The following is a 13,103-nucleotide window of genomic DNA, read 5'->3' on the forward strand; positions in this document are numbered from 1 at the left end:
AGCAGGGCAGTCTATCTGGGATCCCCAGCTTCCTCCTCGGGGGGCCTCCTCCTCCTCCACCACCACCCACCCTAAAGGGCCCCCTCTGCACCCCCTAGGTCTCCCCAGCACCAGCCCTCGGGCACAACGGAATGTACCCCAGTCTGCTCCCGAAAGAGTAGCCTCGTGCGGGAGGGGACGCTAGCCCGGGGCCCCTACCAAAGGCCCCCGCGACCCGCCCCAGCGGAGCACGGAGGGCCCTGCCGGCTCCTTGGCATCCGCAGCACCTAGCCCCAGCACCTAGCCTCGCCTGCACGCTCGGGTGCGAGGACGCAGAAGCCGCTGCGCGCCGCCAACCCGGAGGACTGGGCTACGCGCCACCGCAGCCAAAACTCGGCGCCCGGGCACACGAGGTGCAGCAGCGGAGCGCCCACCCCGTGCCACCGCGCCGGGCGCGGCGGGGCGGGGCGGGGGCGGGGGCCGGCTGGGGACCCCGGGGCGGAGCCGAGCGCGGGCCGGGGCGGGGCGCACCGGGCCGGGTCCGAGGCGCCGAGCGGAGCTGCGGGGGCGGAGCGCCAACTCCAGCGGGAAGACGGAGACCGCGACGCGCTGGCGAAGCGCGCTGGAGCGAGGAAGAAAGGACACCCCGTCCGCAGCGCCACGGCACGCGCCAGTCGGGGTCCCCCGGGACGGGAGCGAGCGGCCAGGGCAGCTGAGCGCGGGAGGAGGCGGCCCGGCAGGTGGGTGCGAGCTCGGCTCAGTCCGGGTGTCGCTGGGTGCGGAGGGGGGCGTCGCCCGGGATGGAGGCGCCGACGCCCACTTTTCTCGGGCGGGGGGTGGGATTCCGGTGGCGCTGCCGCCCGCAGCTTTCCGGGGACGCGGGCCGGCTCCAAGTGCGGGAGTTCGCGCCGGCGAGGGCGCACCCAGCCCCGGCCCGCCAGGACAGGGCGCGCGGGCGCGGGGGCGCGGGGCCGGCGGGGAGCCCCACGCTGCAGGGCAGGGCCTGGGCGGGGGGCGTCGCGTTGAAAGGTGCGCTGGAAGGGAAGCGGCTCGGAGGGCTCCCGCGCACCGCGTCCTGCCCCTACCCCCAGCGCTCCTGGCGTCCGGAGGCCCCGCACGCGTGGCTTGGGGAGCTTGGCGCTCGGACTCGATTCCCGCCCTTGCTGGGCGGCGCCTCCGGGACCGCGCGGCCGCGCGGGGGTGAGGACGGGAGGCCCGGGGACGGGAGAGGCTCCTGGAGCCGGTTGGTCGGGGGCGGGGAGCGCGTCCCGCGAAACGTGGGGCCGGGCCGGCGCCCCCCGGCTCACGCGCTCTCCTCCGGGTCTGGGCGCTGGAGAGCCTCGGAGCGCGGAGGTCGAGGGGGCGCGACTCCCGCTTCCCTGCCTCCCGCCGGGCGCTGGCTGCGGGATCGGGGCCCCGTGGACCCGGACGGAGCACGGTCCCGCTGCGGACGCCGCTGGGAGCCCGTCGTCGGAGGGGTCCTTACCTCGGGTGCGCCGCAGGTTGCAGTGGCCCGGCCCCCCCACTGCTGTCCCTTCTGCGACGATTCCTGTCCCTGGCTCTTGCCCTGCTCTGACAGGCCTGGGCCAAACCCACTGTCCAGTTTGGTCCCAGCCTTGCAGCCAGCATCCCGCACTTGGGGTCCTTTTCAGTTGTGTTAAGCGGGGAGAGGGAGAGGCGGGTCACAGCTGGATGGCAGGGGTCCTCATTCTGCAGGCCTGGGCATGAGGGGGGCGGTGCTGAGGCCCTCCGACGCCCTGAACCCAATGGTGCTCCGCCTCCTGAGGGCTCAGTACTTCGGAGACGTTATTGCCCCTTGTCATGGGCATCTGGAGGTATTGAGAGCATAAAGGACTCCGCCAAGAGGGACAGTCCAGCCCTCAGGCCCTCCTGGGTCCTCACCGACCCACCTTCCCCCCACTCGCGCCCTCCTTGGGGGTGCTTTCCCTTAAAGTGGAGCAACCACCACTTTCAGACAGGATATAGTGCCTCCCGGTCAGGGTGGGGTCTGGTGGGGAACCAGGTAGGAGTCTGGTGAAGGGGACAGAGCGCTGATCAGAAGAGTGGGGGCAGGGAGGAGAAGCAGACCAAGCATTTCTTTTTAGATCTGGTTCCCAAAGCACAGAGGAGCAGCAAGAGAATTCCCTCCCCCTCCCCCCACAGTCCCCTCCACCTGCAGAATCCTGGGGTGGAGCCTCATTCATTCATCCTACCCACTCCATCCAGCCCCCTGTACGGGCCAGGCTAGACAGCAGGAATTTGGTTTACAGGAAGATCGGGACTCAGACAGTATAAATCACTGGCCCAAGATGACTCAGCCAGTTCATGTGAAAATGGATTTGGTGATTTGCACGTCCAAGGTTTGGCCAAGACATAGGGAGCAGTGCTTTGGAGGAAAGACCGACCCTGCCATGTCTCAGTCCTCGGGTGTCATTGTCCTTGACCAACAGATGGCTCAACTTTGTGACTCCCGTGGAAGCCTGGGCCGGCTGCAGGGAGCAGGCTTATAAAACTTTTAGAAGACACTGTGGGAATTGATGGTGGGAAAAGGGAGCGTGACCGGCAGTCACACTGGTCCTGGCCTCTGGGTAAAGGGCAAAGTTGCAGGTTCTTCTTGGATATCTTTGGAGAGTCCAATTCTTCCTATGCCCAGTACCTTCTGACAGCCAGTGAAAGATTTCCCAGTTTCCAAATCTCATGTCTCCTCCGCCTGTACCCCGGGTAGTTCAGTCCAAGGGTAGTCACTGGGTCTGGTTGGCCTGTACACCTGGAGAATACTACCAGGTGTTCTCCTGCATGCTGCCCACTGGTTGTGTCTCCTTCCAGAGCCCCAGGATGGCGTGTTGACTCTCCTCAGGGATGTGGGCAGGGTGCTAGGCTCAGTGAGTTGTGACCGCAGGAGGTCTGGACCCCCCTGGCTCAGAGTGCTCCGATCCACACACCTCTCCACCTGCAGTCTTCACCATGGCAGCCCAGGATGGAAACACCAGTTTTGCACCCAACGTCAATCCAGCTCAAGATCACACCTCCTCCCTCCCCTTCAACTTCAGCTATGGTGATTACGACCTCCCTCTGGACGAGGAGGAGGACATGACCAAGACCCGGACCTTCTTCGCTGCCAAGATCGTCATCGGTGTGGCACTGGCAGGCATCATGCTGGTCTGCGGCATTGGCAACTTTGTCTTCATCGCTGCCCTCGCCCGCTACAAGAAGCTGCGCAACCTCACCAACCTGCTCATCGCAAACCTGGCCATCTCTGACTTCCTGGTGGCCATCATCTGCTGCCCCTTCGAGATGGACTACTACGTGGTGCGCCAGCTCTCCTGGGAGCACGGCCATGTGCTCTGTGCCTCTGTCAACTACCTGCGCACCGTCTCCCTCTACGTCTCCACCAATGCCCTGCTGGCCATCGCTATCGACAGGTGAGGATGTTGGTGGGAGGGGGGCGGGGTAAAGATGGGCGCTGGGCCAGGCTGCCCCTTCCCTCACTTCAGCTCTGACAGGTGGGTGTTGCTGCAGATCTGAATGCCTGCTCACCTATCTGGGGCAAGAGGAGACACAGATCTCTGCTTGTGGCTCATGGTCCCCCCCAAACATGGTCAAGACTGAGGCTCCTGAGCACCCCCAGCTCTGGGCCGTGCCTGCAGATGCCACATCTGCCACAGATAGGCATGCCACGTGACTGTGAGTAGCCTCAGGTACAAAAGCAAAAGCAGCAAGTGTAGGCAACTTACTACTTAGAAGCCATGGGAGACTTCACCACGGGCCCTTCCAGTCGGGATAACACGTGCCAAGTTTTTCCTGCAACCATTCCCAAATCAAGCCCTAGAACATTTCCATCACCTAGAGAACTCCCTTGTCCCCCTGACCAGTCAGTCCTCTGCTTTCACTCAGCATAGTTTAGTTTTGCTTGTTCTTAAACTTCACAAAAACGGGATCCTAGAGGATTGTACTCTTTTTTTCTGGTGGTTTTGTTATAGAGCTGATTTTAAAATAAGGTAACAGCTATTTGTAGAAAAGAGGGAAGGACATCCTTCCCTTTGTTTTCTTGCATACATCCACGTGCTCATTTGCATACATTTGCATGAGATGTTCTGCAGGCCCTTGCTCTATTATATATTTATAAAATTTATAAAATTTCTAGTAGCAGCTTATGACAAATCTTACACACGTTTTACTTATGTAAATAGCTGTAGGTCAGTGTCAGACCACCACTGGCTATGTTCCAGGGGGGCGATGTGTAAAACATCCTCTTGTCCATGGAGTGTCAAAACTCATTTTGATGATGTGTTTTTTCGAACATCTTTTTTCTTTTTGGTTTCCTTTCAACTCTTCAGTTTTTTCCTTGTTCTTGGTGCTATTTAGATTTGTCATTCTTTTTAATCAACCAGTTGATTATTTTCCATAATGAAATACACATAGAGGTAGTGGAGCCATCTTCTTTTTGTAACATAATTCCTGCAGGAAAAACAATTTTGTTATTACTGCTCTGAGGCTCTGCAGCCCTAAAACCAGTGTTTATAAAATGTAACTGTCAACCAACTATACCAAATTCCCCAGAGCAAGTGATAAAAGGCAGATCCCTAGGCCCCACACAGCCCAAAGGAACGAAAATCCCTTGTGCTAGGCCCCAGGAATCTGCATTTTTATCCAATTCCCTGAGTGATTCTGATGCTCACTCAGGTGAGAGTTATCACTGTTCTCATCCTCTTTCTCCCATTGAAACCTTTATCTTTATAATGTTAGGGGGTTTAGGCAACATAGGAGTTTCTTAGGAAGCAACCATCCAGTTAAACATAAAGAGTAGTTCCAGATACACCATTCCACCCATCACCCAGGCTGGAACAATTACCATCATTCTTTCTTTTTTTTTTTTTTTAAGTTAAGTTTTTATTTGAATTTCATTTAATTAACATACAGTATAATATTATTTTCAGGTGTACAGTATAGTGATTCAATAATTCCATACGACACCTGGGGCTCATCACAAGTACACTCCTTCATCCCCATCATCTGTTTCTCCCATCCCCCACCCTCTCCCCTTGGGTAACCACCAGTTTGTTCTACATTGTTAAGAGTCTGTTTCTTGGTTTGATTCTCTCTTTCTTTTCTCCCCCTCTGCTCATTTGTTTGTTTCTTAAGTTCCACATATGAGTGAAATCTTATGGTATTTGTCTTTCTCTGACTTCTTTCCCTTAGCATTATACTCTCCAGCTCCATCCACGTCATTGCAAACAGCAAGATTTCATTCTTTCTTATGACTGAATAATAGTCATTATGAGTGTGTGTACGCACACACACAGTATACACTAATATATATGTGTATATATATGTATGCTAATACATATTTATATTATATATACATACCACATCTCCTGTATCCATTCATCAGTCAGGAATACTTGGGCTGTTTCCCTCATATGGTTATTATAAATAATGCTGCAATAAACACAAGGGTGCTTTGAATTAGTGTTCACCCTTTGAATTAGTGTTTTTGTATTCTTTGGATAAATACCCAGTAGTGGGATTGCTGGATCATAGGGTAGTTCTATTTTTAATTTTTCTTTAAAAAAAAAAAGATTTTATTTATTTGAGAGAGAGAGCTAGAGAGAGACAGCACAAGCAGGGGGAGGAGCACAGAGGGAGAAGCAACTCCCTGCTGAGCAGGGATCCCAACTCGGGGTTCCATTCCAGGACCCTGATCACGACCTGAGCCAAAGGCAGATGCTTGGGATCCCTGGGTGGCACAGCAGTTTGGCACCTGCCTTTGGCCCAGGGCACGATCCTGGAGACCCGGGATCAAATCCCATGTCGGGCTCCCGGTGCATGGAGCCTGCTTCTCCCTCTGCCTGTGTCTCTGCCTCTCTCTCTCTCTTTCTCTCTCTCTATCATAAATAAATAAAAATTAAATTAAAACAAAACAAAACAAAACAAAGGCAGATGCTTAAGCGACTGAGCCACCCAGGCATCCCTATTGACTTTTCAAGGAGCCTCCATACTATTTTTCACAGTGGCTGCACCAGTTTGCATTTTTACCAACAGCGCATAAAGGTTCCTCCACATCCTCACCAACACCTGTCATTTTTTGTGTTTTTGATTTTAGTCATTCTGACAGGTGTGATGTGGTATCTCATTGTAGTTTTGATTTGCATTTCCCTGATGAGCGAGGTTGAGCATCTTTTCATGTGTCTGTTGGCCATCTGGGTGTCTTCTTTGGAGAAATGTCTGTTCATATCATCTGTCCATTTTTTAATTGGATTATTTGGTTTTTGGGTGTTGAGTTTAACAAGTGCTTTATATGTTTTGGATACTAACCCTGTATTAAATATGTCATTTGAAGATATCTTCTTCCATTCCAGAGGCTGCCTTTTAGTTTTGTTGTTTCCTTTGCTGTGCAGAAGCTTTTTATTTTGACATAGTCCCAAGAGTTTATTTTTGCTCTTGTTTCCCTTGCCTCAGGAGACATATCTAGAAGAATGTTGCTGTGGCCGATTTCGGAGAAATTACTGCCTGTGCTTTCTTCTAGGACTTTTATGGTTTCAGGTGTCACATTTAGGTCTTTAATCCATTTTAAATTTTTTTGTGTGTATGGTGTAAGAAATTAGTCTGGTTTCGTTCTTTTGCATATAGCTGTCCACTGGAGCATGGGAAGCAGAGCCTGAGGTGCAAAGGTGAGGGCTATCCTGGAAATGCTGTGCAGGTAGCCAAGAGGACTTTGGAAGCAGAACTAATTCAGGATTCTCTCTCTCTTTCTCTCTCTCTCTCTCTCTCCCTCCTCCACCCCAATATAGTCCCAGCATGAAAAGTTTCTCAATAACCAATGCCAGAGAGAATTTCTACATTCCTACTTATTCTATCATCAACTCTTATATTCTAATATTTTATCATCCAGTAACATCTTCCTCACTTTAAAAGATGTTCCAAAATGCAGAGTTGCTATCAAATAAGTCCGAAAGGAAAGAACGCTGGCCTAGGAGTTACTGAGAACATCTGGGTTCCAAGCTGTGCACTTGGATAAATCCCTTATGCTTCTGGGACTTAGTTTCTTCATCTGTGAAATGGAAATAATAATAACTCAACAGAGTTATTATTATTGTCTGGTTCAGAGAGGGTAAACATACATACATAAAGCATGTTGGAAGCTATAGCACTTTGTTAAAACTGATTATTTTCCATGACTTGTCTGTTGGGAAAAGGGACATCCACAAGGTCTCTGTTACCCTCCCTGTGCTTGGATGCGCATTTCCTGAGATCCACACTCTCCTAGGGTCCCTATGAGTTGAAATAACATCTCTTCTAGGTCCTCCACACATGAACCTCACTCTTCTTCTGACTGTGGCATCCAGAAATACTCATAGATATCCCTTCTTATATTTCTACATCATAGGACAGACATGTCTTACCAAAGAGTAAAGTGAAGTGCGCAGGGAGGCCTGTGTCTCTCCCACCCCTGCTATGTCAGTCTTTGTAGGTTTATCTAATTGAGTATGAAGCAGTCCCTATGCTCACAGATGAAAGCCTCACTATCTAATTCTAACAAAAGTGAGAGTTTGACCATCCATGCTTCTTATCATTTGCCTTATTTTTCACTTGATTTAGAACCTGAGTGCTACTTATTAGGCTCTTGTATTATAAAGCCTAAAATTACCTGGGCTACTTTACACCTTCAAGCCCCATAGGGCCCCAAGGTCCCTACCCATGAAGTCCCCTGTTCTTGCCACATATACCCCTTCATCCAGCAGGAAAGGCTCCTGACCTGTTATTCCTGTCTCAGCTGGACCAGCTGCAGCCCCAGTCCTCAACCTGATGGGTTTCCCCTCCCTGCCAGCTGGCAGAATTATTCAAACAAGCCAATCACATCCTCCCATGGGAGTCAAGGGTCACTTCAGACCTCTTGTCACTATAGCGCCTGCTGCCCACAGCCCCCGCTGGTTCGTTTTATTCCTGAGTACAACTCCCCTGTGGCCCTGCATAGTGGGCAGTGTCCCTCTTCCTTGGCTGGGAGTATATGAGACTAGTTAACTGCTATTGACCTCATCTGCCTGGCATCAGGTGTTGTGTGGTCATTCATCTCCTATTTAGGTCAGGAGAATCCTGCCTTCATCAACAGGGTGAATAGGAGGTGGTCAGAATCTCAATATCTTCATGAAGCATTCCCAGACTACATCACTAACATAATGACCATGTCTTTCTTCAAGTTGGCTCTTAACCTATCATTTGGTTATTCTAGTTTTTGTGTGGAAGAAAAGGTCTCTGAGGTCAAGGCCTGTGCCTTCCCTTACTTGTTTCCATATACATCGGTTGGGCATGCAGCAGGACCAGCAACCTGTTGTGCGTTTACCAGGTTGTAGCAGATGCAATTGATGCCCCTGTCTTATCCTTTTGCTATTGTGACTTCGGTGCACACCTGTCCACTCCCACTAGCCAACACCTGCATTTCTTTGTCTGATGGCCTCCTCTGTCTCCCTCACCAAAGACTTAAAATTGTTGGTATACAAATATCCCAGTTCCCTCTCACTCCTGGGTGAACTGCGTCTGCTCCAGGGGCTTAGCAGGAATAAGCATCAGCTGCCTACAGTGAAGGCTTGCTCAGTAACGCAGCCTATTTTGACTGCCTTCCCATGCCCACCCCACAAAGGGTGCCAACCTCTTTCCCAGGCAGTATTGCTCACTGGAAAGAGCAGGATAAAGCCTCATGCTGTGTGCTGCTTTATGATGTCAAGGCAATGTCACACACCTCATCTGAGTTTGAGACAGCACAGGGAGGTGGGTGTAAAAGTTTTGTATCAGGAGCCTGGACTCTGGTCCCTGCACCGAGTTTGGTCAGATCATTTACTTCTCTCATTAGACAGATTCCTTAGATTCCATGCCAAGCCCACCTGAACTCTCCTTCCTTCTCTGTAATACAGGATGACACCTGAAGGGAGGAGAGAGACAGCCCTAATTCACTGCCCTGAGAAGGTCCCCACCTCTCTCAGAGCTTCAGAGCCCTCCTTTCACCTCTAACCCATGATTATTTGGAATAAAGAGTTTTGAAAGTATTAGATTCTTGGGCAGAATGCCAAGACAAAGCCAAGGTGGTATCAATAGGACGAACAATAATAGTGCTGCCTATATTCATTGAACATCTGCTACATCCGAAGCATTTTACAAACATACTCATGTTTAATATTCACAGCAGCCCCACAAGGTAGGTGTCACTTTATCCCATGTTGCGTTTGAAGAAACAAATCTCAGAAAGGCTGAGTGATTCACTCCAGACCCCAAAGCCAGTCAGGAGGAAAGCTGGGATCTAGTCCACCTGTTTGACCAAAGCCTGTGCTGTTTCCAGTAAACCGCTGCGCTACTCCAAATGTCAAATGATGTTGCTAAAATAGGACGAAGCTTGTCAAAGCCGGATAATTACACAGGGACTCGTTGTGCCATTCTGTCTGCTTTTGCGGTGTGTTTGCGCTTAGTTCCAGAGGAATGTTTGCAAGCACACGTCATTATTACTGACGGCTTGCCTCCCCACACCAGGTATCTCGCCATCGTTCACCCCTTGAAGCCACGGATGAATTATCAAACGGCCTCCTTCCTGATCGCTTTGGTCTGGTTGGTGTCCATCCTCATCGCCATCCCGTCGGCCTACTTCACAACGGAGACGGTCCTGTTTATCGTCAAGAGCCAGGAGAAGATCTTCTGCGGCCAGGTCTGGCCGGTGGACCAGCAGCTCTACTACAAGTCCTACTTCCTGTTGATCTTCGGCGTGGAGTTCGTGGGCCCCGTGGTGACCATGACCCTGTGCTACGCCAGGGTCTCCCGCGAGCTCTGGTTCAAGGCCGTGCCAGGCTTCCAGACAGAGCAGATCCGGAAGCGGCTGCGCTGCCGCAGAAAGACGGTGCTGGTGCTCATGTGCATCCTCACGGCCTACGTGCTGTGCTGGGCGCCTTTCTACGGCTTCACCATCGTGCGCGACTTCTTCCCCGCCGTGTTCGTCAAGGAGAAGCACTACCTCACAGCCTTCTACGTGGTCGAGTGCATCGCCATGAGCAACAGCATGATCAACACCGTGTGCTTTGTAACGGTCAAGAACAACACCATGAAATACTTCAAGAGGATGATGCTGCTCCACTGGCGTCCCTCCCACCACGGGAGCAAGTCGAGCGCCGACCTGGACCTCAAGACCAGCGGCATGCCGGCCACGGAAGAGGTGGACTGTATCAGGCTGAAGTGACCTGCTGGTGTTCCTCAGCCCAAAACCCAAAAGCGACCACTCTGAGCACCATCCACCCGTAACCAAGTTCACACTTGGCTGCCTAAAGGAAGGACAGCCGTGTTCCCCTCCTCACTGCCCTCAAGGAACTGGATGCTTCTCAGTCCCGAAAGATGGTGGGACTCAAGGCAGGTAACAGAAACTGACTTTGGCCTAGCTTCCTGTGTGCTGGCCACACCAGTGAGATTGGCTGAGTCAACAGGAGCTGACATTTACCCATTTCCTACTGTGGGAGAAAATTAAATAACAAGAAAAATGGCAGTAGCTATTGGAATCGCCAAGCGATGGCCAGTCAAGGGCCTCTGATGGTTATCTGCACTCACTCTCCATCTCCCTGCTCTCACTCTGTATCTTATCAATGCAGGAAGGTCAAGAGGTGAGAGAATAAGCCAGTTAGGTATGACAGAAACATAAGGCGGAAACATAAACATCAGAGTGTGGGGTTTACTGCCTCATGGGAAGAGGACTCATGCCATCACATTGAACTTTCCCACTCGGCTCCCCCCACCTCCGAAGGATAGTTTCTAGGATTCTGGCTACGAGAAAAAATATTTTCTCATAACCAGGGCATTGGTTATGTACAATGTTGTAATTTCAAAGGAAAGGACCAAGATATCTCTTTTCCACTGATGCTTTGAGAACTCATTTTTTTGGGTGAAGACATGTGGTCCTGAAATGAGGAATACATCCAGTCCCTGACACCTGAGCGTAAAGGATTTTGGGGCTGTAATGTCAGGGAGGCTGGGGACAGAGGAAGGGGTGGAGCTTGCCACTGGTAATAAACGTAATCTATATGGCTGAGGTCTTTTTTTTTTTTTCTTTTTCTTTTTTTTTTTTTATGGCTGAGGTCTAAGTGACTTAGCAATCTAAGGTCTGGATCACTTTCTACAACAAATCCTCTTTTTTGAGAACAAACAAAATGAGCTCTACTTGGAAAGGAGAGGCCTGGGTTCAAGCCTGAATTCTAAGATCCATGTGACCTGCATGCTTACTCTGTCTGCTTCATTGAAATCAGGGTGATGAAAACAGCTGTGCTATCTACCTTCCAGGACTATTGGAAGAGCCCATGGAGGCCATAGTTTGAAAGTGCTTTTTAACTCTACCAGTGGTGAGAATGTATACGTGCTATTGAACAGTTTGGATAAGAGAAACCCCATCCACTGTGACTAAATGTGAAGAAACACTCCCACTTTTTCGTTCCTTGTCTTTGGACCAGAGACCCCTACCTGAATCCTTCACGGTGCAGCCTGTCCCCTGGGGCAGAAAAAGGAACCCCTGTCCTGGGTTATAATGAGGAAGATTTAACCTCAGAATTTCAGACCACCCGCCCCTGCTGCCACCATCGTCTTCAAAAGTTTTGACAATCTTCCCTGCATGTCGTGAAGCAGCACAGCCCAGGGCTGCACAATGTTAGTATTATTATACATCTGTGGTGATTATATATCTATGTTCTTGATCCTTCCTGGTTCATTTTAAAGCAGAGACTACAAATGGTACCTGGTTTGGGATTGACCCATCCCCATTGGGATAACTCCTACTTTTCTCTAGAGAAAGGGTTATTGGGTTGTTTGCTTGCGTGTTTTTTTTTTTTTAATTAATTGTTGGTTTGTTTACCCAACAGTGAAGCTTCAACCAACATTTCCTTCCATCACAACCCAGCACACTCCCCTTCAACCCAATCATTTGTACCTCAGGAGATGCGCACTGACTTTAATATTAGCGTAAGCCAAATGGTTTGCAAGTTCTAAGTTTACAAAAATTACACAATGCATTTTAAAGCCAAGCAACCAAGTATTTGGGGTTATCTGCATTTTTATACATACAACTGTGCTTTTATTTATTTCCCCCATCTTGACTCTTCTCCTAATTAAAAGATTCTTTAAGAGTAGACTGTGCTACAGTTGTGTCTGACAAAAGAATTCAGCCCCTTTTTCCTTTTTATCCTAAAATGTACCATCCTCCTTTCATTTAAATTTAACTGAAACAGCTTTTGTAAATATCAGTGCGTATTTGTGATTTTTCCAGTGAATAAGTGTTATGTTGTTATCTAATTAAATAATTAACATATGGAATCTTAACCACAGTGTTCAAGTGTTTTCCCCACTAATCTTTTATATATGTTAGTATATTTAGATATAAACAGTATGTCTAGATATAAACCTAAACAGTTCAACCCTGGAACAGAGAAGCAACGTGTTGAAGGCATATTTAGAATAGCTCATGCCAGCATCCGGCCTCCCGTTGGTTACATCCCTCAAGCTTTACAGCCCAGGTGTGGATTCATGCATGCAAAACTACTCAGTGCCTCTATTACCCTTTGTTTTAAAATTGTCTTGTTTGTGTAATGAATACTACTGTCTGCATGGAGACTGTCCATTCACCTAATTGGTGTTAAAGTAATAAATAATAAATTAATTGCACTTATGTTTCCTCTCTTCTTCTCAAGATGAATTGATAATAAGTTTAAGATACTTTAATGAGCTTGGCTATATAAACATTTATACATACTATTATATATGGCAAATTTTATCTCATTTGGCAATCCAGGTCCATTTCTTTGGCCAGAATAAGAGAAAAGATGACTTTGGGATGAAGCTATTAGAGGTTTTTCTTTCAGCATCCAATATCCGAATAAGTTGATTCTCAAACTAAAGAAATCAAAAAATGGCTTTAAGCTCTCAGGCATAAACACCAATTCCAGACTTAGGAGGGAGAATGTGACATATGGGAGGTGATTGGAAAACTTTAAAAAAGAGTTTCATTTATAGGGGAAAATGATGGCTTTGACATGTATTGCTTCAATTTAACCATTATTTTCCCTTGGGCTCAAGAAGACACACACACACACATACACACACACACACACACA

At 49.5% G+C, this 13,103-nt stretch overlaps 1 protein-coding gene and 1 long non-coding RNA gene across 2 annotated transcripts; one reads left to right on the forward strand and one right to left on the reverse strand.

The window, feature by feature from the left end:
• The first annotated feature begins 536 nt into the window (after window positions 1–536).
• PROKR2 (prokineticin receptor 2) lies at window positions 537–12,654 on the forward strand. Its single transcript, XM_025469372.3, has 3 exons — window positions 537–719; window positions 2,806–3,401; window positions 9,499–12,654. Exons 2-3 carry the CDS (start codon window positions 2,944–2,946, stop codon window positions 10,193–10,195), a joined length of 1,155 nt encoding a protein of 384 aa, XP_025325157.1. The 5' UTR covers window positions 537–719; window positions 2,806–2,943; the 3' UTR covers window positions 10,196–12,654.
• Window positions 4,131–8,624, reverse strand: LOC125753531 (uncharacterized). Its single transcript, XR_007405596.1, has 3 exons — window positions 8,262–8,624; window positions 5,347–5,418; window positions 4,131–4,437 (listed from the first exon to the last, which is right to left on the reverse strand). It is a non-coding gene; the product is annotated as an uncharacterized LOC125753531 (long non-coding RNA).
• Window positions 12,655–13,103: the final 449 nt, after the last annotated feature.

Source organism: Canis lupus, chromosome 24, assembly GCF_003254725.2.
Source record: "Canis lupus dingo isolate Sandy chromosome 24, ASM325472v2, whole genome shotgun sequence".
Lineage (NCBI taxonomy): Eukaryota > Metazoa > Chordata > Mammalia > Carnivora > Canidae > Canis > Canis lupus.

Coding starts and splice junctions, on each gene's coding strand:
- PROKR2 (XM_025469372.3), top strand. CDS start 2,944: ATGGCAGCCCAGGATGGAAACACCAGTTTTGCACCCAACGTCAATCCA. Junction 3,402..9,498: donor CTGGCCATCGCTATCGACAG/GTGAGGATGTTG, acceptor TCCCCACACCAG/GTATCTCGCCATCGTTCACC.